Source organism: Dama dama, chromosome 17 (assembly GCF_033118175.1).
Source record: "Dama dama isolate Ldn47 chromosome 17, ASM3311817v1, whole genome shotgun sequence".
NCBI classification, from domain to species: Eukaryota; Metazoa; Chordata; class Mammalia; order Artiodactyla; family Cervidae; genus Dama; species Dama dama.
In genome coordinates this window covers 69,001,812-69,028,791 of record NC_083697.1, presented here as the reverse complement: position 1 = coordinate 69,028,791, position 26,980 = coordinate 69,001,812, and the positions used below count along the sequence as shown (strand labels likewise).

Sequence of the window (26,980 nt, the reverse complement as noted above, 5' to 3'; positions counted from 1 at the left end):
TATAAAGAGCAGTCTTCCTCTAGCATTGAAAACTGGTAAAGTATTTCAGTCAAATGCTTCCAAATGGCAGTCTTAGTATATATGACATATGTTGACTAAGTATTTTGTTGTTATCCAGTCGCTAAGTCGTGTCTGACTCTTTGCGACCCCATGGACTGCAGCAAACCAGGCTTCCCTGTCCTTCACTGTCTCCCGAAGTTTGCTCAAATTCATGTCCACTGAATCAGTGATACCATCCAACCATCTTGTTCTCTGTCGCCCTCTTTTCCTTTTGCCTTCAATATTTCCTAGCATCAGGGTCTTTTCCAATGAGTCCGCTCTTCACATCAGGTGGCCACAGTATTGGAGCTTCAGCTTCAGCCTCAGTTGTTCCAATGTATATTCAGGATTGATTTCCTTTAGGATTGACTGGTTTGATCTTGCAGTATAACAAGTATAATAGGCATGCTAAAATGGAGTTAAAGGTTAAAGTTACAACCCGTAAGGAATTTCAGAATCTGATGAGATGGTTTGAGATAATCATTGGCTATAGTTAACTTCTTGGTTACTATCCAGTCATTCTAAAGCCATTAAGTGGAGCTAGGTACTCAGAGTATTAGAAATTATAGCATCTAAGTGATGTAAATTCTTAGTTCTATATTCCAAGAACTAAGAATTAAAGAAAACAGAGGGAAAAAAAATCTCAAATCTTCATTGTTGGTGTAAGGTAGGTAACAATTGTCCTAAAAGATACTGTGGCTTTATTCTCAGGGATTTTGTTAACAGAGTATATTCCTCGTTTTAGGGGAAAAAAAAGATGCAGAAAGATGTAAAATTTGGAGCTGAAATATGTGGGGTGAAATCAGAAGTGTGAAAATTAGAAATACTGAATAAAATGTCTTCTCTTCTGCGTCACTTGCTGGGCTCCTCAGCCCATATATCCCCTAAAGTGGAAGTGAAGTCGCTCAGTTGTGTCCACTTCTTTGCGACCCCGTGGACTGTAGCCTATCAGGCTTCTCCGTCCATGGGATTTTCCAGGCAAGGGTTCCGGAGTGGGTTGCCATTTCCTTCTCCAGGGGATCTTCCCAACCCAGGGATTGAACCTGGGTCTCCTGCTTTGCGGGCAGATGGTTTATCCTCTGAGCACTTCAATTTTTAGTTTTTTTTTTTTTCCCTTGAAGCAATAACTGAGGAAATCCTGAAGTTTCAGCATATGTGTTGACCCGAATGAGAACGGAATGCTGGACTTGTACTGGGAAGAGAGAGGCACAGATCCAGTTGTCAGGTTCTGGATAGAACACTGCTGTTATTTGGGATTCTGGGATTCTGTCAGATAGACCTGAGTGTGGCCTGAGTAGTATAGCCTGATCAGTTATAGAGCTGCTCATCTTAGCAATAACTGTATTAAATATGGCCACTCTATACCTTTTTTTCAGCCAATCTACAAGCACAGTAAAGCAGGCACAATCATACACTCTCAGCAAGACAAGCAATGATACAGAATTTGTTGTTTCTTCACTAGCTTGCCATGACGTACTTCTCCAATTTGAATGCTTTCTGCAATCTGGTTATTGTGTTTACTCCGTGATATTCATTCTTGGTGTCAGTAGTATCCTATTTTCTGGCCGAGGTTCTCTTTATTTATGATAATAATTTGTTAGGTTTCTAAAGGATAAACAAATGTGAATACTTTAATGGTTCAAGTACAAATTGGTGTTGAGTGGCAGTCTTATGGCTGTTTCTGATCAGCTGGATATGTTCATGGCCTAAACCCAGCTAGCTTCACTATTAGAGTAATGTTAAAGAGTGCTGAAAAGATAAAGACATTAGCTAGAAGCCTCCTGATATATTAATGGTAGATGATAGATTAAGATGACAAGAACAAATGGCCTAGTGGACTATGTTATCCTTTGTAACAGTTCGTTTGGTGATACCGTGTCCATGTATGCACTCCCAAGCTCAGCCGCTCAGTCGTGTCTGATCCTCTGCACCCCCATGAAGTGTAACCCATCAGGCTCCTCGGTCCGTGACATTTTCCAGGCATGAATCCTGGAGTAGGTTGTCACGCCCTCCTCCAGGGGATCTTCCTGGCCTAGGGATGGAACCTGTATCTCTTGTGTCTCCTGCATTGGCAGGAGGATTCTTTACCACTGTGCCACCAGGGAAGCCCTATGCCAAGCAGGTATGCCCGTAATTCATGTAGTAAACTCACATCTATTCACATCTATTCTATCTATTTAGCCCAAAACGCTAAATTAGGTAAAAGCAACTTTTTGGTAAGGCCGTAGAGTGTTAACATATATAAATACGCCACAATATAATTTTAGTGCAGTCAGTGTTTATATCCAAATGCTTTCAAAGTTGACAGTGCATGAGCAAAGAGACTCTCTGTTAAGGACAAAAAAATTAATCAGAAACTCATTCCAAAGTTTAATTTCAATGTTCAGCTTTTTTTCCCCCATAATTCATCAAGATGGCATTAAAAGTTGTTCCATTCCTCTTTTTAGACTGATCATTTTAACTGTTCCGTCCTTAATTACTCCACCATGCAGACAAAAAGAGCCTGTGAAGCCTCACTCCCAGGCTTTTTGAGACATTAATGAATATTGCAAAAATTGTGTTGGGCCAGAAATCATTTTTCAAGATGGTTGTAATGAGAACCCCACTCCCCACTCCCGCTACTGGCCATCCATCCCACATGCATTTCTTATAATGTATGGTGGGCTCTTTGCTCCCACACCCTCAAAACCTGGGTGGACCTCTGGCCACAGTAGAAGTGGTGCTTTCTGACTCTGAGGCTGGCTGTCTGGATCCAGCCAGCATGCTGTGCTATAAGGACATCCAGGCCACAGGCAGAGAGCACAGGGAGCCAGCATCAGGGGCCAGACACATGAGGAAGGAGACCCCAGTACCAGCTGCTTGGACTGAAGCCAGGGGAGAGATGCTGAATGACAGAGCAGCTTGAGTCCAGCCAACTTCCAAACCTGTGAAAGATGGTGTTAAGATGATCGCCATTGTTTAAAGACACGAGCCTTTGGAGTGATTTGTTTTGCAGCACTAGATGGCTGGAAAACACATGCTTTTAAGTCAGACCTACCCAAGTTTGAATATTGACTCTACTTCCTGCTAGGGAGATGCGTCAGCCAAGATCTCAAGTTTCTCTCGTTCTTTTTGTTCCTCTTACAGATGTCTAATCTGGAATATTGCAGGTGTTCAATGAACATGAGTTTCCCCCCACCTCTCCCTTCTGGTTTTCCTCCCTTCCCTCCCTCTCTCCCTCCTTCCCTTCCTTCTTTCTTGTCTTCCTTCCATCTTTTCCTTTTTTGCTTGCTTACCCCTTTCCTTCCCTTCCTTCCCATGTAAATTTAATGGAGTGCAGCTGCTTTTGTGGTAGGACATTTTAGATTGGAATATCTTAGTGCCAGGTGTGGGTTTAATTGGACCCTTACTTAAAACGCAAGCAGGCAGAATTCAGGATGCTTTTTTTTTTTTTTTTTGGTGAAAACTGCTGAATCACTGGTTCCAAAAATTGGCAGAAAATATGCTCAGACCTTCCACAGACAGTGTGTGTGGTATGAACAAGTGCCTTGGGGGAGTGGGGTAAACACATTTTTTAAAAAAGAAATGTTTCCATCAGTTCACAGTGAACATTATCTGAATTCAGTTCAGGCGAAGAATATCTTTAAAAGCTAGATAAAGGAAATGAAGGCATGAGCAACATGGTATTTGCAGGAATGACATACATTATCTCCTTGGCAACTGCAGGGTGGCGTGCTATTTGGCCCTCTATGTTGTGTCGTCTCGGATGCCTGGAAGTCACTGTTTCCTATGGAAACAAAGGAAAGAACAACATGATAAAAAGAGTTCTGATTTTAGTATGCTGAGAAAGTATTTTACAATTGAGGGACCAGCAGGCTTCCACAGCAGAACCAGAACTCAAAATGGCATTAAATTTTCATTTATTAATTCCTTGGTGCTTTAGAATATGGGTGAGATCCACATTTGTTTTGACCACACCGAACTTTTTATTCATGCTTTGTGATCAAATGATGAATCCAAACATTTGTGTGGAACTTTCAATGCCCTGGTGTGTAGTAAGTCTTTCATAAACATTAGGATGTCAGCATTATTCATGTTCATTTATCTATTCATTCAACAAATATTTGTGGAGTGTCTAATTTGTGCCAGGCATGGTGCTGGGGACTGAGGCTCCATGAACCCCTTGCCTTACATCTGATGACATTGTCCTGCCATATTCACGGACTATCGTGGGAGTTCTTTGAAGTGACTCTAATTGAGCCAGCATTCATTTAGCCTCAGCCTGGAGAGCTTATTATTACATAGGAGCTAGGAGATAGCAGAAATGGACCACATGGCCTCACACTATTGATGGGATCTCACCATGGCTTTTCTTTTCTCAGTGATTTCGGGGAAGTTTCCTAGGTGCAGTCAGCTTGTTTTCATCAATGGCTCAAAAATATTTATGATAGTGACTCATGCTCATTATAATTTCATTTGGTAGGTAATTTGATTAAATTGAATGTCTTAAATGAAGGAAATTCAGATTGCAATATAGCTGGCTAGAGTTGTAGTTTCCACCTTGATGAAATCCAAAGAGGTATCAACATTATAGAATGCTACAGGGGCAGCCAACACAGTTGCAGTGAGACTGCTTGATCACTGCAGGACAATGATACACGGATGACATGAGATTAAAGCCTGACGTTGATACCGCCAGGATCACCAAGGGGCTCCTAGGAATTTGTCCACAAAGGTGCTGCAGGGAAGGACTGTGGAACAGAAACCTGCATTCCAGAGTCAGTTCTTTCCAAAGATGATCTTGCCTTCCATTAATCTACCCAGTATCTCCAGAACGTGGCCTTTCCTGCTAATTCTATATTCACTCCCTACCTCATCACAGCAGAAGATGAGGCATTTATTCACATTTCTGAGACCTATTAAAGAATGACTATGAAATAGACAGCTAATGTCTGCCAAAGAATCTCACAAGAAAAGCCTTCTAGGCTGACTATACTAAATAGTGATTTCAGGTGTTCTTTTAGCTCTAAGGAGTCAAAGCCATATGGCTGATTTTATAATTTCAGCATTGAAATTAAAAACCAGATTTCACTTCCTGGATTCTTCTTCCCTAGGGTCTTATTTTACTATGTCCCTCTCTAAGAGCAATATTTTAGCTTAGAATTTTCTTGGATTTGTAGATATATTCATGGAAGATTTAAATAGCATTGCAGCTGTACAGAAAAGCTGTTCTTGTGTGTGCTTTGAAAATCAGCTTTTCAATAACTGATAGCTTTAGAACCGTGATTGAGAGGAAAAATCCAGTCCTTGTTAAACAAGCTATTTCAGCTACTGGATGCATGCTTCAAACAGTTTGAAGAAAGAGAGGCTCACATACCTCATCACTTTGCTCCCAGAGAGGCAGGTTGGTGCCCGTGGCCCTCCTGCGTTTTCTGTGTGGCAGCAGAAGGCGAGCGGAAGGTGGGGCTGGGGCTGGGAGATGACTGCTTCACAGGAATCACTCAGCCACACTTTTAACCAGGCGAATTCACGGAATGGGAGAGGAAAGGCATTTAATTCTGGTTACCAGTTAATATTCCAGGGTTGACTTATTAAGCAGTCCATTAACTACTGTAGTAGCCCAGGAAGTATAATCGGGATAGAATAAATGACTGTCATCTGGTTTTCAAGTGGATTTAAATGGGCTGCTTTTGGCTTTACAGCGTTGCCAACTACTTATCTCTCGAGACATATTGTGTGAGACTCACTTTTGCTGTTTTGAGTGTACAGGAGGGAATGATTGTGTTGTTGATTTATTTCAACACAGTTTATTCATTATTTATTTATTATTTCTTCACTGGGCTTATTTATTGAATATTCATCGTGCTTGGTACGGTGCTAGTCACTGGGGGGAAGAAAATGAGAAGACGGTATCGCCGCCCCAAAGGACCAGGAGAGAGGGACTCCCATTCAGCAGGCTGCGTGGCTCGGCTGGGAAGGAGCGTCGGATGCTGCGTGAAGCCGTCCCAGCCCAGATGAGCCATCTCTGCGGCGGGAGGGTCTGAAGAGGGTGGTGGGGCTATCGGGTTAGACTTCTCGGAGGAAGCCACGACTAAGGACGATATCGGAAACACACAATGGAGGGGAAGGAGATGAGGCAGCGAGTGAGAAGAGAACGTGCCAAGACCCAGGAGCAAGACAATACAGCTCATCCTTGTGGGACTAAATGAAGACATCCTGGCTAGAGCCCAGGTGTTTTAATTGGGTTTCCCCCAAAGCAGACTCTGTTTCAAGAATTTGTGTGCAAGCAATTCATATTTGAGGTGATCCCAAGAAGCACTGCAAGGAAAGTGAGGTGGCAAGGAAGACAATCCAATAAAGTATGACTAACGAGCAGATTTACTGCTGTGTGTTCATCACACCACAGGCTCTCCCAGAGGATGTGTGAGACACACCTCAGCCCTGTCCTGCTGGGCGGCGGCGAAGCTGAGGTACTTACTTATCCGCTCTTGCCTCCTGTTCATTAAGCTTATTCAGGAGATATTAACTTTCTTCTACTTCTGGTTAAACCCTCTCCCCATTCCAGTCAAGCTCCTGTAGAGAGAGCATTACTTAGAGCAGGAAAAGGCAGTAAGGCATCAGTGATGTCTGGGTCAACCAAACGAGTGCGACCAGGCTCTCATAGCCTGTGCTACACCAGGACCCCTGGAGTGGGTCAAGAGGAGGGTTTGGGAATAAATGGGGAGACGTACCTGGGCTTGGAGGCAGGACCAGGTCAGGGGGAATGTTATGTTATATAAGTGTGCGTGTTTCGGGAAAACAATAGGTTCATAAGGATATTAGTTTTGAGAACTTTAATAGCCTGTCTGGTAGCTAAGTGAGAAACGTTGAATGCCATTCTGTGGCTTTGAAGAAGAATAGGCAGATTGGAAAAATCCTGAGGAAGTTGGATAGAAAGGAATAACACAGAGAGAGGCAAAAATCAAAGTTTTGTGGCTGGCAAAGTTAACTGGATTGTGTGCTAGTCTCTAAGATCTAGCATAGAGTAGGAAGGTTGTGTTTGTTTGGATAAATATAACTGAACTCATTGGATATGAATAAATTTGTACCTAGGTTTGACTTTGGTCAAGAGGGTTTCTTAAGGGTAAGAACTTGGAGCTTTTCTCCAACTTTCATATCACCAGAGTCAGACAGTGCCTGACATATAAATAGGCACTTAAATATTTGTTGACTAATGCCTCTTGTGTTCCATAAGCCTCTTATCCTTCTCCATCAGAGGGCAGACAGACTACAAACCACAATCACAGAAAACAGTCAAATCTGATCACATGAACCACAGCTTTTTCTAACTCAATGAAACTATGAGCTATGCTGGTGTAGGGCCACCCAAGACAGACGGGTCACGGTGGAGAGTTCTGACAAAATGTCGTCCACTGAAGAAGGGAATGGCAAACTACTTCAGTATTCTTGCCTTGAGAACACCATGAACAGTATGAAAAGGCAAAAAGATAGGATACTGAAAGAGGAACTCCCCAGGTCGGTAGGTGCCCTATATGCTACTGGAGATCAGCGGAGAAACAACTCCAGAAAGAATGAAGAGACAGAGTCAAAGCAAAAACAACACCCAGTTGTGGATGTGACTGGTGATGGAAGCAAGGTCCGATGCTATAAAGAGCAATATTGCATAGGAACCTGGAATGTTAGGTCCATGAATCAAGGCAAATTGTAAGTGGTCAAACAGGAGATGGCAAGAGTGAACATCGACATTTTAGGAATCAGAGAACTAAAATGGACTGGAATGGGTGAATTTAACTCAGATGACCATTATATCTACCACTGTGAGCAAGAATCCCTTAGAAAAAATAGAGTAGCCATCATGGTCAACAAAAGAGTCTGAAATGCAATAGTTAGATGCAATCTCAAAAACGACAGAATGATCTCTGTTCGTTTCCAAGGCAAACAGTTCAATATCACAGCAATCCAAGTCTATGCCGTGACCAGTAATGCTGAAGATGCTGAAGTTGAGCGGTTCCATGAAGACCTAAAAAACCTTCTAGAACTAACACCCAAAAAAGATGTCCTTTTCATTTTATGGGACGGGAATACGAAAGTAGGAAGACAAGAAACACCTGGAATAACAGGCAAATTTGGCCTGGGAGTACAGAATGAAGCAGGGCAAAGGTAATAGAGTTTTGCCAAGAGAACGCACTGGTCATAGCAAAACCCTCTTCCAACAACACGAGAGAAGACTCTACACAAGGGCATCACCAGATGGTCAACACTGAAATCAGATTGATTATATTCTTTGCAGCCAAACATGGAGAAGCTCTGTAGAGTCAGCAAAAACAAGACCAGGAGTTGACTGTGCCTCAGATCATGAATTCCTTATTGCCAAATTCACACTTAAATTGGAGAAAGTAGGGAAAACTACTAGACCATTCAGGTATGACCTAAATCAAATCCCTTATGATTACACAGTGGAAGTGAGAAATAGATTCAAGGAATTAGATCTGATAGATCTGATAGAGTGCCTGATGAACTATGGATGGGGGTTTGTGACATTTTATAGGAGACAGGGATCAAGACCATCCCCAAGAAAAAGAAATGCAAAAAGGCAAAATGGCTGTCTGAGGAGGCCTTACAAATAGCTGTGAAAAGAAGTGAAAAGCAAAGGAGAAAAGGAAAGATAAACCCACTTGAATGCAGAGTTCCAAAGAATAGCAAGGAGAGATAAGAAAGCCTTCCTTACTGATCAGGCAAAGAAATAGAGGGAAACAATAGAATGGGAAAGACTAGAGATCTCTTCAAGAAAATTAGAGATACCAAGGGAAAATTTCATGCAAAGATGGGCTCAATAAAGGACAGAAATGGTATGGACCTAACAGAAGCAGAAGATATTAAGAAGAGGTGGCAAGAATACACAGAAGAATTGTACAGAAAAGATCTTCACCACCCAGATAATCATGACGGTGTGATCACTCACCTAGAGCCAGACATCCTGCAATGCGAGGTCAAGTGGGTCTTAGGAAGCATCACTACAAACAAAGCTAGTGGAGGTGATGGAATTCCAGTTGAGCTATTTCAAATCCTGAAAGATGATGCTGTGGAAGTGCTGCACTCAATATGCCAGCAAATTTGGAAAACTCAGCAGTGGCCACAGGACTGGAAAAGGTCAGTTTTCATTCCAATCTCAAAGAAAGGCAATGCCAAAGAATGCTCAAACTATTGCACAATTGCACCCATCTCACACGCTAGCAAAGTAATGCTCAAAATTCTCCAAGCCAGGCTTCAGCTGTATATGACCCATGAACTTCCAGATGTTCAAGCTGGTTTCAGAAAAGCCAGAGGAACCAGAGATCAAATTGCCAACATCTGCTGGATTATTGAAAAAGCAAGAGAGTTCCAGAAAAATACCTATTTCTGCTTTATTGACTATGCCAAAGCCTTTGACTGTGTGGATCACAACAAACTGGAAAATTTTGACAGAGATGGGAATACCAGACCACCTGACCTGCCTCTGAGAAACCTGTTTGCAGGTCAGGAAGCAACAGTTAGAACTGGACATGGAACATCAGACTGGTTCCAAATAGGAAAAGGAGTACATCAAGGCTGTATATTGTCTTTGTATTGTATATTGTATACCCTGCTTATTTAATTTCTATGCAGAGTACATCATGAGAAACGGTGGGCTGGACGAAGCACAAGCTGGAATCAAGATTGCCGGGAGAAATATCAATAACCTCAGATATGCAGATGACACCACCCTTATGGCACAAAGCGAAGAAGAACTAAAGAGCCTCTTGATAAAAGTGAAAGAGGAGAGTGAAAAAGTTGGCTTAAAACTCAACATTCAGAAAACTGAGATCATGGCATCCAGTCTCATCACTTCATTGCAAATCGATGGTGTTTGGAAACAGTGACAGACTTTATTTTGGGGGCCTCCAAAATCACTGCAGATGGTGACTGCAGCCATAAAATTAAGATACACTTGCTCCTTGCAATAAAAGTTATGACAACATAGACGGCATATTAAAAAGCAGAGACATGACTTTGCCAACAAAGGTCCATCTAGTCAAGGCTATGGTTTTTCCAGTAGTCATGTATGGATGTGAGAGTTGGACTATAAAGAAAGCTGACTGCCAAAGAATTGATGTTTTTGAACTGTGGTGTTGGAGAAGACTCTTGAGAGTCCCTTGGACTGCAAGGAGATCACACCAGTCAATCCTAAAGGAAATCATCCTGAATATTCATTGGAAGAACTGAGGCTAAAGCTGAAGCTCCAATACTTTGGCCACCTGATGTGAAGAAATGACTCCTTTGAAAAGACCCTGGTGCTGGGAAAGATTGAAGGCGGGCGGAGAAGCTGAGGACAAAGGATGAGATGGTTGGATGGCATCACCGACTCAATGGACATGAGTTTGAGTAAAGTCCAGGAATTGGTGATGGACAGGGAGGCGTGGCGTGCTGCAGTCCATGTGGTCGCAAAAAGTTGGACATGACTGAGCGACTGAACTGAACTGAATTGAATGAATACATGAATGAATAGATTGAAACTTTGTTATGCTCCTGGTTCCTGTCCGCTGGATAGATGGGTCTTCAAGTTGGAGAAAAATTTGAGATGTAGATGTTGATTTTATGATATAGATGTAACGATGGTAATCTAAGCCCCTGGACAGGTTTATTCATTTACCTGAAGACTGAAAGTACTAAAATGTCTGAGGATTGAGCCCTGTGGAAAGGTAACATTTTAGGATTCGGTAGAGGTAGAGCATTCCACACTGGAGAGAGCAGGTAAGTGGAACATGCCTGGATTGTGTAATTTATTGGACCCATTTAACGGAGGAAGAAATAATCAGCAGTGTCAGATGCTGCCAAGACAGTATGTAAGATGCAGATTTTTCAAAGTTCTTACTCGATTAAAACACAAAAAGTTGCAAGGGAAAGATGGGAAGGGAAATAAGTAAACAGTGGGTTGAAGAGTAAATGACCAGGGAGAAGTGGAAACATTAAGTGTAGACGATGTTTCCCTAAACTGGAAATGATAGAGTGGAAGGTGAAAGGGATCAAAGGTTAAGGAGTTGTGGGACTTGATATTTTCATCCCCTTCTTTGTAACATGAGAATATTTTAGTATGTTCTATGTTGGGAAAGAGCAAATATTTTTTAATTGCTAGCACGATTAAGTCTAACACTATTTCCAGGATTGTTGATTTTATGCTCTCCTTAAACATCCATCAGCCAAGAAAGAAACCTTTTAAATGAGAGTCCTTACTTATCTCTTCCTACGACTGTCAGGTCTAGGGAAGTTGGGTTTTAGCTGGTTCTTAGCATTGCTCCAAGGAATGGAGATGATTGTCTTCACTGAGGAATAGGAAATAACATGAATTTTGAAAAGAACACCCAATGTGGTGTTCCCATATATTCCCAACATTTTCTGAGGTAGATATTTACAGTGTTCATTCAACATTTAGTTCTATTGAAAAAAATACAATGAATATCTGAATATAGAAATAACGGAAACTTCTATTATAATAACATCTCACAGGGATTATCTGCATTTTTGTTCTAGAATATGAATAGCAATATCAAAATGATATTTCACAAGTATTGATCACTTACCATCTTCAGGTAAAGTGTTAAGCACTTTATGAATAGTACTCCATCAATAACTCGAAGAAGTTATCATTATCATCTTCATTTTACCCAGGAGAAATATGTAGCACAGAGAGGCTAAATAACTTCCCCAAGGTAACACAACTAGTATTTAGCAGAGTCCAGAAACTGGAATCTACCTGAGTTTAGAACCTACAGTTCTGACATTGGTTTTTAACTTTCAATATACTGCTAACAAGGATAAAAATGAAGATAGATATTTGGCAGCTTCCAGTTTTAGAATCTGTTTTATAGATGTCTGTAGAGGGCAAGGGCTTCCCTGGTGGCCCAGTGGTAAAGAATCTGCCTGCCAGTGCAGGAGACGTGGGTTCCGACTCTGGGTCAGGAAGATCCCCTGGAGAAGTATGCAGCACCCCACTCCAGTATTCTTGCCTGGGAAATCCCATGGACAGAGGAATGTGGTGGGTACAGTCCATGGGGACCCAGAACAGTTGGGCACGTCTTAGCAGCCAGGCAACAACAGCTAAAGGGCACGCTTCCCTTGCTGCGCGCCAGCTTTTGTGTCTTGGTTCCGGGCCTGCCAGGCTGAAGCGGCTACGTTGGTGATATACATTAATGTGCTGACGAGCCATTCACCATAAATTGCAAGTCAGCTACCGGTTTAATTCCTGCTAAATTTGCAATCTGCCTTTACTGAAGTGCAAAATTGGCTTTCTTGTCCTGAAGTGGTAGAACATGCAGAAGAGTCTGATACCTTATTTTCTAGCTCAAGTAAGATTATCTAGGCTCAGAGAAAATTTTAAAATTTTCACTTCGGATGAACAGCTGTTTCAACATGAGAGCCTTATTAAATGCCAAATGGTCTTGCTAATGCCTCATTGGAAACTACAGATAATAGCATGGCACTTCCTCCTCAGGACAAGTCATTATTTCCTGGAGAAAGGCAAAATGGTGTTAGCGATTTGTGGGGTTATCTGTTTGACAACTGGTGGTGTGGTAGACTACCAATTTGTTCTGCTGACTGAATATGCCGTTTTACTATAGATGGAGATTTGTAATGAATTGTGTTAAAAAGGTAATTCAACATACACGTTATGACCAATTGACTGTGCTTCCATTCGTAAAGTCTAGGGAATGGGATTGATGTTTAAAATACAAGAGCATATGCAGTAGGTACCTAATGAGTCCTTTTCTGCTATATACACATGTGTGCACGCATTTACTTTATATATAATTTGGCACATGCGTTGTTGAACTTCATTTACTTTATTTATTTATTTTTGTTGTTTAAATTTTATTTTGTTTATTTTTTTTCCTTTTCTATAGTTTTTTTTTTATTATTAGTTGGAGGCTAATTACTTCACAAAATTTCAGTGGGTTTTGTCATACATTGATATGAATCAGCCATAGAGTTACACGTATTCCCCATCCCGATTATTTGCAGATAATTACATGTTCTCTTCCCTGGTGGCTCAGACGGTAAAGAATTCTCTTGCAACTTGGGAGACCTGGGTTTGATCCCTAGGTTGGGAAGATCCCCTGGAGGAGGGCATGGCAACCCACTCCAGTATTCTTGCCTGGAGAATCCCATGGACAGAGGAGCCTGACAGGCTACAGTCCACGGGATCGCAAAGAGTCAGACACGACTGAGCGACTAAGCACAGTTTGGAGAATCATTTTCAAGTCAGAAACGAGAGCTAGTGTTTATGTTGACATCTTCCCTGGATTACAATTAAAGTTGAAATGGCAGTGTCCTATGAACCTGGGGGGGGGGGAGATGTTTTAGTTTTTCCATAATTTTGAGTAGCAATTTTATAAGCATCTTTTGAAAATTATATATTCAAACCGAAGGTAAAGTCTATGGAAGGAAGTTGGAACACAGCTTCCTTTTCGCTGAAGAACTTCATAAAAATGGTTCATCATACAGAAGACGCGTATTTCGAATGATGGTGATGGTTCATTTTCACACAACCCAAAGAGAAGTTTTCTTCAATTAAAAAGAAACTTGGCCCTGCTAGTTTGCCTTTGTGGTTAAGAGAAAATTTTCTGTAGAGTAAGTCACCTAAATGTGGACCTATTTGTAAATATTTATTTAGGTCTGACTGTAGACTGTAGAAGGTATATGGGAAACAAAGTAATATCTGTAAGCATATTATGACAACTAAGCACCAAAGAAGTAGGGCAAATATTAGGAAGAACAGAAAAATTCATAAGAATTTTACAATTTTTACACATACTGGAAAGGAAGGATTAATCAGAGGAAGATTTTTTTGCGGGATAATGTGGGTCAAACATTAGTACAGTAGTTACCTTATAATATAAACTGGATTAATGTAACTAAAATCCAAAATGAAAAACCAAGCTGCTTATAAAAGTCGCTTAACCTGGTTAGGGTTGTGTGCACATATTTCAGGTAAGTTATGCTTTCTTTCAGCTCCATTAGGGTAGCTTTCTAACATGGCAAATTAACATATATGCTGTAAGCAACTTCCTGAAGTGGCTAAAATTGTTGGTTTGGGATGCAAATTATGACTGTAGCTCATATTGACTGTCTGGTCTTAGAAGTAACCAACTCTCCAAGGCTTCGGTGTCCTTATTGGGAAAATAAGAATATTAATACTATTACCTGGGTGGTTGTAGATAATGTGTGAGGTTATTAGTGTAGGGCTTGGTCCATAGTAAGTGCTCAATACATGGTAGAGATGTTGATAAAGATTCAAGATTTCTGTTTGGCAAGTGCTAATATCAGACATTGGAGTAGCTCGTGAATGTGAAGCATTGCTTTAACAGTTTATTTCAAGAAAATATAAGGGTAAAAAAAGAAAAGGAAGATTTTAGAACATCCTCAAGGGATTTCGGATGTTAACTGACAGAGATGGTCACTGGCCTTCTTTATCCTTACACCATAGAGAGAAATCTCTGAAAACGGGCCTGCTACCGGGCACTTTGCTCCTTCCTCCAGCGTCCCTCTTCCCCATGGTTAGCACTGTGCATGCGAGCGTGCTCAGTCGTGTCCGACTCTTTGCGACCCCGTGAACTGTAGCCCGCCAGGCTCCTCTGTCCGTGGGATTTCCCAGGCAAGAATTCTGGAGTGAGTTGCCATTTCCTTCTCCGGGAGATTTTCCCAACCCCAGGATTGAGCTTGCGTCTCCTGCATAGACAGGTGGATTGTTTACCAAGTCTTAACTGTCATCTAGGAATGTGGTTAAGACTTACTCATCCCTAAATTTCAGCTTATGTGTTACTTTCACAAAGAGATTTTTCCAGCAGTCAGGCTACATCATGTACTCCCTCATTTAAAATTTGTCCTTGGTAGCATTTGTTGCTTGTTATAACTTCTTAAGAATTCCTGGTAGCAGTTGTAAGGCCTGTGCCTTTTCACCTCTGTACTCCCTGTGTCCAACAAGATACTTGAAAAACTAGACACTCGATACATATTGTTCAATGAATGAATGAATGGTGTAAATCAGTGCCTTTAATAAGCCCTTCATTGCTTTTCAACTTAAATGTGGATATTCTGTTACTCATTTCCAACAAGAGAGGAAGCATGCAACCTGAGCCTTTTTTCCTAAAAATAAATCTATTAAAGTCATAGTGAATGTTTGGATTCAGTGGGTAAACCTTATCTAATGTTCCAAAGAAAGTCGTCTTGCTTTAGGTAAGGCTGTTGGCTCATCTAAGGCGTCCTTAATGCAGAATAGCTGTGATTTTGCAAAATGACTTGGCTGCTAATTCTTCAGCTTTAGAACTTTCTCCCCAAGCAGAAGTATACTGCAGATCTAGTCCTGATAAATTATTTCTTTTTAGACATTGCCCCTGTTGCCTTTGCTGATGCAGATAAAATTGTGACTCAGACTGCTTGCTATGCCAGCCTCCTATAGGATTGGCAGGGATCTGAATTTTTCTGCATGGCTATTTATTATAGCACAATTTCATTTTGAACAAATCATATGAAGTCTATATTAAGAAAACCATTGTCCAAATGTTTTCTAAGTTCAAATACAATTTTCTGAATGTTTTCAAGCTGAACCAAATCATTTTCGTAGGATGATGTGGTTGATTAAAAAAATGAATTTGTCTGGACACCCAAGTTAGGAATTAAAAAACATGGTAAGATTTTTTTTGCAATATTTTATCAGATATCTACATATATTACCTTTACTTTTAAGGATTAAAATTATCCTTAATATAAAATATGAGCAAAAGTTATAAATTATTTTAATGACATTTTTTCAATACTTAAACAAATGTATGTTTTGAAATCCATGATACATGTACATACATTGTCATATGAAAATCATAATCTGAAAGGAAAACAAAAATATTTAGGGAAAAATATTGAGTAGTTAAAGAAGGACCTGGAGCTAAGTCCAAATTAGAAGCTTAAATGAAAATCCTGGTTGACTCAAGTGCTCTGATTAGGATTAAGGAAAACTGAAAGGAACTCAAGAGATATCCTGGAGAACTTATATCTAAGCAACTTCGATGGTTTAGAAAGATGATGTAGATGCCCCCCGGTGGATATTATGGAAGTGTTTTCATTCATTAAGGACAAAATTTAAAATGTTACAAAGAAATCAATGCTTAATTCCTGTTAAAAGCATCTCAATTTCTCTACATATCTAGTATCTTAACTTAACCTAGGATTTTGGGGGTTATCAAAAGAGGATGCTCACTCAGTGGAGAAGAGAGAACAGACTAGAAACAAAATACCTGAGCAGAGAGAATTGTTTAGGTTTTATTTTTTTTTCCTATGAGAAAGTTAACGTTTATTATTCTAAAATATTAAGATGTATGTCTTAAATTTATTAAAGTTAGATGATTGTCTTAGATTTCTGAGGTTGCTATAGCCAAATGACATAGATCAGTTGGGTTAAATAAAAGAAATTTATTTTCATATTTCTAAGGACTAGAAAATCCAAGATCAAGGTTCTGGCCATTCGGGTTTCTGATGAGAGCTCTTTTTCTGGTTGCAGATGACTGCCTTCCTGCTGTGTCCTCACATGACACAGAGAAAGGGTTTGCTGGTGTCTCTTTCTCTTTCGTAAGGACATTAGTTCTGTCTGATCAGGGCTTCATTCTTATGACCTCATTTAATATCACTTCCTTAAAAATCACATCTCCAGTATAGCACCTTGAGGAGTTAGGACTCCAACATAGGAATTTTGAGGGGCCATAATTCAGTCCATAGCAATGATTAAAACTTTTTAACGTTTCACTCTTTACCTTTTTTGACATTTGTTGTCTTCTGCTATCCCCGGTTTGGTGTCTTTCATTGTCTCATTTCTTCTAATTTAAATGTGGAAAAAAGTCCTTTGGCTACTGTCATTGAAATAAAAGATAAAATAAAAAGAGTGATACTATAATGCCAGACCAGTATTTCCACAGATACAACTCTTTTTAATATTCCATTATAATGAGAAAGTGGGCCAGCCAAACTGAGTTGCCAAAGTTCTAACTGTGAGCCAACATTCTGGGTATGTCTTTTCATAGCATAATGAAGTGTGAATATCATTTTATAGGTTGGATTACAACAGTTCCTCTGGTCTTTTCCCTGGCTACCAGTTTCTAGACTTCACTGGTAGTTGGAATGTTCCAGAAAGAGATCAGTGACCTGATACGTTAGTACATGAGATGCATTTTAAAAAATATAACTCACATCTTTTCTGGACATTGAAATACTTGTGGCTATTGTTTTACTTACATACAGCTTTGACATATGGTTGTGGTGGTGGTTGTTGTTGAGTCCCTAAGTCATTTTCGACTCTTTGCAATCCCCAGGACTACAGCATGCCAGGCTTCCCTGTCCCCCACCATCTTCCAGAGTTTGCTCAAACTCATGACCATAGAGTCGGTGATGCCATTCAACCAACTCATCCTCTGTTGCCCCCTTTTCCTCCTGCCTTCAGTATTTCCCAGCATCAGGTGGCCAAAGCACTGGAGCTTCATCTTGCACATCAGTCCTTCCCATGAATACTCAGGGTTGATTTCCTTTAGGATTGGTTGTGTAAGTGTGAGTCACTCAGTCGTGTCCAACTCTGTGACCCCATGGACTGTAGCCCACCAGGGTCCTCTGTCCATGGGATTTCCCAGGCAAGAATACTGGAGTGGGTTGCCATTCCCTTCTCCAGGGGATCTTCCTGACTCAGGGATTGAACCCAGGTCTCCCGTCTTACAGTCAGATTCTTTACGTCTGAGCCACCAGGGAAGCCCAGGATTGGTTGTGGTAGTTGGTTAATTAAAAGCATGTTAGCTAAGTGTCAGGTGCAGAAGAACCACTCAGTAAAAATTAACCATTATTGCTGCTGTTCCTGTTTCCCTAGGTGAGCTTTTTATATTTGTCTTACACCATAGGATTTACTCCAGTGTTAATTCTTTAAAATGTGTTTTAATTTCATTATTGCATTTTATATTTCCTTGTATTTATTCTTATTTTTGCCAGCAACATCCTTTTCATGGCTGATTTCATCACAGACTGTCTTTAGCTCCCTCTACCTTTCTGATTATTCAAAGCAGGCACATTATTTTTATAGAAACATAGAACAAATTTTCTAAAATCTTGTTGTCTGTAATAATGTGTTCTTGAATGACATATCTTTTTATTTCAGAGACAGGATCTTGTTATCTGCCTTCTGGATTATTTCTATGTGATATCCTTTGATGCCTACTAGGCACTGAGTGCCTTGCATGCATTATCTTATTTATTCCTTATGAGGAAGTACTATTATCACTCCTGTTTTAATAAGAACTTTGAGGTTTCAAGAGATTTAGTAAGTTGTCAAATATCCCACAGTTGATAAATGGCAAATTCAGTATTCAAGTCCAGGACAGTCTGATTTGATGGCTCGCAATTCAGTTTAGCCAACGTTTCCCGTTTTCTGATCCCTGATGACTGGCGGTAGCATGACTAATAAATAGCACTTCCTCCAAATAGGGCCTGATGCTGAGTTTTTATCTAGATCCCAGGTTATTCCTATGAACAGTTGGAGTGATTTTAATGCTACTTTCATCACTGAGCGAGAGAAGATCTATCCCGTTCAGTGTTTGCATTTGGGAAAAGTGAGCGGAGGGTACTTTGCCCTCCACCCTCTCCACTTCTATGTTGGCAGTATTGATGAACACGTCTGGAGCAATTCCAGGCAGCATTCTGGTCAAGTCCAAGACCACTTGATCAAGCAGAGAACTTCTGCTCTGATTGGTGAAGTGTCTGACCAAGAAATTTCCTCTCCTACAGCCATCTGTTTAACCTACAAAGTCTTGGCAAATAAAAAGAAGCACTAGGAATCACTGTGAAATAAAACTAACCAAAGATCACTTGTCTTCAAGAAACCCTACTTCTTTCAACTTCTAAATATGCAAGACAAAATGAATGAATTCTGTAAGACCGTGTTCTCTGGTGATTCCAAATTGAAGACATAAATTTCTTATCCCAGTGCCTGATATTGAAAGTAATATTTCTACAGCTTATGGAAATGCAAACACTGAATTAAAAGCTAACATTGGGAGGAAATGAAATACAATAAATAGAGAACTTGGCATTTTCATTTCTACATTTTGTTGTTCAGTTTGCGTTGGAATCCCCTGGTAACAACTGATGAAATATTTAGCATGTTTATTTGTAGGGAATGTTTTTCATTTCTATTTGGTAACATTTTAAAAAAACACTACTGAGGGTCTTCCATGAATTATTACTTTGGGATTTAGTTTTTCATCTGCTCTTACCATTTATTGTTTATTTCCTTATTAAATAAGATATGTGTCTAACCCCTGAAGCCCTGTCAGAACAGGCCTTGAATAAATGTCTTTGCATTATTGGATTTTTTTTTTTTTTTTGGTATGTGACTCATTGATATTCTAGAAGATAAACCTGTTCATTATTAGCCTTGTTTGTTTTTAATTTAGAAGGGTTAAATTACATTTTATTAAACTTCATTAGCTTTTCAAATAAGCAAGATGAATGTAGCTTGCGTTCTGCATAGTCACTTTATCTCATTGCTGCTAGAGTAATAAGTTGAGATGAATTTTCTCTTTGCAGTTGATAATACTTCTTTAGAAATCGTGTCAGATCACAGTCATGATTGACGAATTGCTTGGATTTGCTCCTGTTTGCCTGTTGCTGCTTTAATTTGTTGGTAATGTTTAAATCTGCCACCTCGAATCTCTATCCGACAGTTTCCCTTGCTTCAGGCTATTGTGACTAATGACAAAATGATCTCAAACTAAATCATTTTTTAAAATTCAAATGAAGCTTAGGTGCTTTTCTTGTTTGTAACCACTGTACATCTGCTGAATACTGATGGAGACACTCGGCCCTTGTATGCAGCATGAAACCACCCTGACTGACACATTAGTGGCTCCAATGCTTGAAGGCCGTGTGGATGTTATCCCTCGCGAGTCCTGTGCAGTTAGGTCAGCAGATTTCTCAATCCTTTTAGAGTTTGTCTTTAGGGGAAATGACAACTACTTTTTACATTGAGGACCTTGAGACAGCAATGCAAAATAACTTCAGTATCATTTGACTGCCTGGCCAAGAGCAAAGAGTTAAGCCTTGAATCAGTCTAATTCCTCTCTGCTTTTGTAGGTTATGATATTTAGAGTATTGAGACTTCTTAGGCATTCTTAGTCAGACCTGGGTTCAAGTCCAGATAATTTATACACCTTAGGTGTTATCTGTAACATTATAGACATATGTCCATAAGCAAAGAAATAGTCATCTGAAGGTCAGATAGAAAGTTTCTTAAACTTCCTCTTTAATCTGAAAAAGAATCTTGACTCTGTATTATATCTACTTCAGTGAAATTTATTAAAAAATGAAGTCGATGCCTGCTATGTGCATTAGCCTGCTATGATTAATAAGATAGCCTTCTATCCCAGAAGCTCACTAATACTGTGAAGCTGGGAATAAGAAGATTAGATTTTTTTTCAGATGGTAATCCGAGTGGCATGCTTTCATAAAGCCTCATGCTTCATTGCTTCTTTTTTCCAGTCACAGACTGATCCCGCCTCTTTAACTTGAAGCCACTGTTTTCTCAAGACATATTCTTCAAGTCTGTGCTGACATTACTTTGATATTTAAAACTTGCCTAGTAGTGGATAGAGTCAATATAATTTTCAAAACGTCAAAAATGTGAGTCATACAAATATGGAATGAATCTATGTCAAGGTTTTGTCTAATTCATTAAGGCGGATACTACTTATTAATAAAACTGGCTCAAAATCTTTTGGGGGCGAATGCCTATAAGTAACCATTATTATTATTATTTGAAAAGAATACTAGAATGAGACTGCTAGATTGGATACAGAAGTAGTTAACATCCTTTGGGGAGTCAAAACCATAACCTTTGGTGCTCCGTTCTACTGAACAGTAATCTATAAGTTAATATGTAACTCACAGTGTTTGGGGTCAAATCCAGTATTAAATAGCAAAATCAAACTCAAGTATACTCTCCTAGAGACTTGATAATCCTTGGGCAGACTTTTTAAACCATGCTCCACAATGACATTGCAGGGACATGCTGTATTCCTTTCTGATTTCCAAGTCTTGAATAATTTTTAAACAATATACTTGACTATTACAAATACTTGACTGACTCCTATAGGTGTGGTTTATGAGGTTCTTTAATGTCTCCCCCCATGTCTGATATCCAGAGGCTGTACGTGGCAGAACCCTCAGTCACTCACTCGTTCCGTGACTCACCCCTCGTCACCCTTCTTCCGTCATTCTCGTCTCCTGCTGGGACCCGCAGCAAGCTCCGATGTGTCCCATGGCCGGGGCCCGCCGGGCCGTTCTGTCTACGGGATTTCCCGCAGTAATGCTGGAGTGGGTTGCCACTGACCCCTTCAGGGGGTCTTCCCGACCCAGGAGTTGAGTCCGCATCTCTTACATCTCCTGCATTGGCAGGCGGTTCTTTATAACTAGTGCCATGTGGGAAGCAATCAGTTATATTAGAACAGAACTCACGGTTGGTATTTCAGAATATTTCAGAAGGATTCTAATCTGGAAGAAAGGAAGACAGGGTCCTACAAAGGCTCTTGTGCTTCCTTCTGAGACACAGTTAAGTCACTTATAGTTTCGTCTTTAAGGTCTCACTTTCAAAATCCATTAGGCAGGACTGGAACAGTCTGTGGAGCTAACTATTCCATCCCACTGGGGCAAGGCTCTTCTGAGGACTGCAGCAGACACTACATAAGTGTTGAGATTTCCCGCCGTGTCTGGAGGGGATGTGCCCTGTCCCTGGCTCGGTATGTGCTGCCCACTGCTTTTTCTAGTCCTGTCAGTGGGGTCTCTTTGCCTTGGGTAGTTAGCGCATACTCAAAAGTGGACCTGTGCATAGCAAATTTCTCACTGGGGACTCTTCAGAATTTTTGGCTTTTTTCCCCCCAGTATCAAATTCTCTGCTATTTTTTCCTGGGAATTCTGGCCACCTTGACTTCACCATGTTCTCAGCGTCGTCTCCTCAGTCGAGGGGCTGTCAGATGGCCCTGCACTCTCCTGCCCTCCACCGCAGCCTGCAGACTGCGTTTCGCTTTTCTCTCTCTGATTGAGTCCTGTGTCCTCTAGTGCTCAATCTCTTTAAAAACGGTTGTTTTACAAATGTTTTCGTTTTGTGTGTGTGTGGTTTTTTTTTCTTTTTTTTGTCATTTCCTGTGAGACAGTAAATTCAGTTCTTGTTGCTCCATTTTGGCCAGAAGCAGAAATCTCCAATTCTTAGAATTTAGTCTGAGGGAAAATAGGAGTTTCTAAAGATTATGGGCAACCCGACTTTTGATGGAAGGAGGCAGTAGGCAAATATCATGCTGTATTTGAAAATATGTATTTCTCTCTTGCTTATCCAATCAGCCCTTTATTACTTTCTTCCCTTCTTTTCTTAGTATATTTAATATTTTGCCACAGTTTGACCCTTCTTTCTATTTTACTTTTTCTTATATTTTTGATTGCATCATGTGTGTGAGAGTGCATACTGTCTTCCCAATGGTAGTGTAAACTCTTTAAATGTTGTGGATATACCTTATCATTCTTTATATTTTTCATCTTGAATATAACATCTTAAAATTAACTCTGTAAAGAGGGATTCAAAATCTGAGGATTAATCAGGTGATGTTTATAATGTATTTTGTATAGGAAAAGTACAAGGCAATAATGATACCTTTAGCTTTTAGGTTGATGTTAATTTTGGTTTCACTTGTTTCCACTCAAATGATGTAACATATGTGAGCCTACAGTTTCTCATGAGTTCAGCTGCAACTTCTGTAGAAGAATACTCCAGGCTGACATGAAAAATATTTCCTGAGGCTTTTCAGATCCTGCTTTGGCTCTGTATGTTGCAAGGCTTTTTCTTCTCTCTCTGCTCAGGGAACTTGAGGCCATAATTCACAAGTCTATGAGATATGTGTGGACTGAACACTTTCAACCTGTTCAATAAGTGTAGTATTGGAAAAATATTTTACATGTGGAATAAACATTTCTCTGTAAAGGGAGCTCACAAGTAGTTTTGTGTAATATTATCCATAAAATTCCTTGCAAGTTGGCTCCTTCTAATCATCCACTTGTGAGCTTTTCTTCATCATGTCTGTCTCTCCTCTGTACTTCTCCATCTCCTTACCCACCCATTTATTTCATAAAATGGTGGGAAAAGAGGGTGGAAAAAGCAATTACAATATACCCTTAATATAATTTAGAATAAACATGATTAAAGAGGAAAGATTGTTGCAAAAAGTCACAGTATCTTCTAAAGATAGACATGATTATTTTGGGAATCATTTGAGCAATCACCTTCCTTCATTAGTATGGACAATCTATGGTTGGCTCTGTGGCCTGTCAAAATATAAGAATTTTAACGCTTACCATCTGTATTCAGATACAGTCTTGTTCTATACAGAAAATCATTTTATGGAAAATGGTGAATTCCATTTTGATTTAACCACTATTGGTAAGTAGTTTGAACTCAGATATTTATGCAATGATACGGTGGTGATATTTATATTATAATACAACAGTTTATTTAAAAATGATTTTCCTTTCTATTCACATTATCAATTGTGGTGAAAAACTGAAATGCATTAGGACTTCTGGATTGTATATAATAATGTCAATGTAAGATTATGAAAATAATTCCCAGGGATTTAGAAATTAAGGTTTTGGAGTTCCTGTCTTTTTAAAGGAATGTTATACACATATAGATGGCTATTGTTTTTATTCTGTGCACAAAAATAGATATCATTCTTGTTCATAAAGCAAACATTTACTAAACTCATTGAAATGTATACAGTGTATCAGTAAAACTGGAGAAAGATGTTATATTTATCATCATGAACCCTTAAAGTAAAATCAAGTATAACTCTAGTTCAAAGTTCTAAAAGCCTAATCTTTCCATAGATTTAAATTCTAATTATTCATAAGAATATTTTGAAATAGAAGATGCTTCATTCAGAGTTTCAAATATCTATGTGTCCTTTTTAAGTTAGATATTCTTAAGCTTACACAAAAAGCTGAATGACTGTAGCACATTAATAAAGGCTTATGAAAACAGCTAATTTGTAAGTATTTGATCCACTGAAATTTTGTGTAACTGCATAAAATTATGTAACCAATGTAATTTTTGATATACCTTTTCAGAACACAAATGCCAATTTGAGCATGAGAAAAAGAGCCAATGCCTTGGTTCACTCTGAATCTGATATTGGCAGCAGAGCTGATGTGGGAAACCATTCTAGCAAGTCTTCCACGATTGCTCAAGGATCTTCTGAAGCCACACCACAGTCTTACTTAGCTTCCAGTCCAAACCCATTTAGCCGTGCAAATGCAGCTGAAACTATATCTGCCGCAAGAGTGATTCCATCTGCTCTTCCTTCTACTCCTAGAAGAACTGGGCGTGTGCCCCGACAGGTCCCAGCTGGATCTGCTTCTACCCAGCCTGTGTTTGGATCAAGACTGCAGCGAATTAAGACCACAGTTAATAGCATAGGGACTTCTGGGAAGCTGTCAGCAACCACTACCCCCTCTGCTCCACCACCGTCTGGATCTGGCACGAGTAAAATAGACAAATATGCCCGCATTCTCTTTCCAGTAACATTTGGGGCATTTAATATGGTCTATTGGGTTGTTTACTTATCTAAGGACACTATGGAGAAATCAGAAAGTCTAATGTAATTTTGTTGCTATAGTAGTTTCCTAAAAGATGATGAACTTCACACAGAATGTCTTTTTAAATGTTTTTAAAGATAAACAATTGTTCTTTACTAAAATAAAAATTCCATGTAATTTTTCCATTTAAAAAATTCAAGCCAGTCATTGGGAGAGTTAATTAATTCCTTAGTGAAGGGAAAGTGAGCCATCTTTCATTTCAGAAAGATGATTTAAATAGAATCAATTCAGCATTCAAATTAGATGGAATACAGACTACCCTGAAAAGTTGGGACAAGTGAAACAGGGCTATTAGAGATCCATGGTGCATATTTATGCATTGAATTTTGAAAACAGTCTATGATATTTTCTAATACACACTATGAATATCAACCAACCACCCTAAATTTCCCAGTGGCACTGCTCTTAATCAGAATTTTTGGATATGATATGCCACAGTAACTTTTGGAGATCCTCTTAGTGTCTTCAAGAAAAGGACTTTTCCTCTTATAGGAAACATTTTTAAAAGGAAAATGGAACACAGCAAATACTGACCAATAGATGAAACCTCTGCTGCAGCAAAGTCAGAGGCCAGGAGCAATGTGTTCCTGCCATGTGCTGGCCGAACAGGAGCTAACAGTTGACTTGAAAATTTGTACTTGGAGCCAAAGTTTAATTTATTATATGAATTCCTTTTGATAACAGTTCATTCAGTTATATATCCTTTCAACATACAGTTATTCAGAGCCTCCCGTGTTCCAGGTGCTGTGTTAGGCACTGTCTCTCCAGAAAAGCGCTCTCCCCTTTACCTGCACTTTTCCTCAATAGGAGAGTGAGTGCATGCTCATGAACCACCAGCTAGCAGAGGCCATTGCATTCTTTAGTGGAGGAGGTTTATTTAGAGTCTGATGACACAATATTCATTTCTGCTATATTGATAGAGGATAACAGGTGTATTATTCACGTAGCCACTTTTGAGATTAGTACGCATTAACGCAACTTCAGCAAGTGACTTCAATGTATAATGAAAATGTGGTAAAGATTGTTCTCTTAGGGAAAAGCACTGTGTACCTCAAAGTGGTAATCTGGGCACTGTAAGACCTTATGGATGACCTGTCTCAAACTTGATCAGAATCGCATATAGAAGTTGCATAGAATGAGAATAGAATTTGATTAGAATCACAGAATCATCAGAATCAGGAATTCAGTACAAAGCCTTTTAGATGCTTTCCCCAACATAGAGCTGTATCAGCTGGTGAAATACTAAGCTTCTAGGGAGTTTTTGTGTCCATAGTTCCTGTTTATGGGCCGTTTTATGTTTATTCTTGGGGGAGTTTTTGTACAGTTTCATAACGAAGGTGAGTATTTTAAAATTATAAGAAGAGTAAAAGAATGGAGTAAAGGAAAAAAAATCATGACTGGGGGTAGGATGCTGCTGAGGCTGTTATGCTGTTTATCAGGATTTTCATGTGCTGATTTTTCTCTTTTTTTATTAGGTAGGGTTAACAGCTTAATTAATTTTCTTTCAGCAGTCCTATGCCTCTAAATCTAGGCCTAGATTTTTTTTGTTGTGTTACTTCCAAGATTTTTCTTCTGTACTTCTCTCTTCCTGATCTGGGGTATGTGAATGAATGTGTTCTGGATGTTTGGGGAATATTTTGATAGAAATGGCCACCTTGTCAACAGTATTTCTTATTTTTTTAGAAAAAAAAATATATTAATTGGTATTAGTTTTTTAGTTGTTGAATTGCCTTGAAGTGGTTGTATATGAGACCTATAAAACATGCAAATACTAAATATTAATTTGAATCATATCTGAGAATTCCTTCTTGGCTATGTCTCTAGGTGTTTCTTAGAATCATTAATAATTTTAAGGTGGAATAATACTTTAGAAATCATCCAATCCAAACTCCTCATTTACAAATTGATGCCAGTAGTATGAAGCCCAGTAAAATTTGTATATGTGTATATATTTAATAAAGAATACTTATAACAAAAAAGCTGATAATAAATTATTTCATGAATGTGAGATTTCTAGCCTTCAGGATGATGTTTGAAATTGTGGTCAGAAGCTATGATTGTTCTTTATTCCAACAAAATGACCTTATTTCTTTGGTGAGGAAAATGCTCCTTGCTTGTCTATTGGCCTATTCTTAAGAATAGTTCATTGGCTTTCTTTTTTTAAAAGAAATTCTTCTTCTATAAATTCTTGCAGATTTTTACAGAATAAAAAGAGATGATTTTAGAT

General features: G+C 39.3%; 1 protein-coding gene across 1 annotated transcript in view; it reads left to right on the top strand.

Moving 5' to 3' along the window:
* The window catches only part of GABRA4 (gamma-aminobutyric acid type A receptor subunit alpha4), a 75,061-nt gene extending 48,369 nt beyond the window's left edge, over nt 1–26,692 (top strand). The window contains exon 8 of the mRNA XM_061164790.1: nt 24,226–26,692. Coding sequence (XP_061020773.1) covers nt 24,226–24,759 — 534 coding nt within the window. The 3' untranslated portion in view covers nt 24,760–26,692. The remainder of the gene's footprint in view (nt 1–24,225) is intronic.
* Nucleotides 26,693–26,980: the final 288 nt, after the last annotated feature.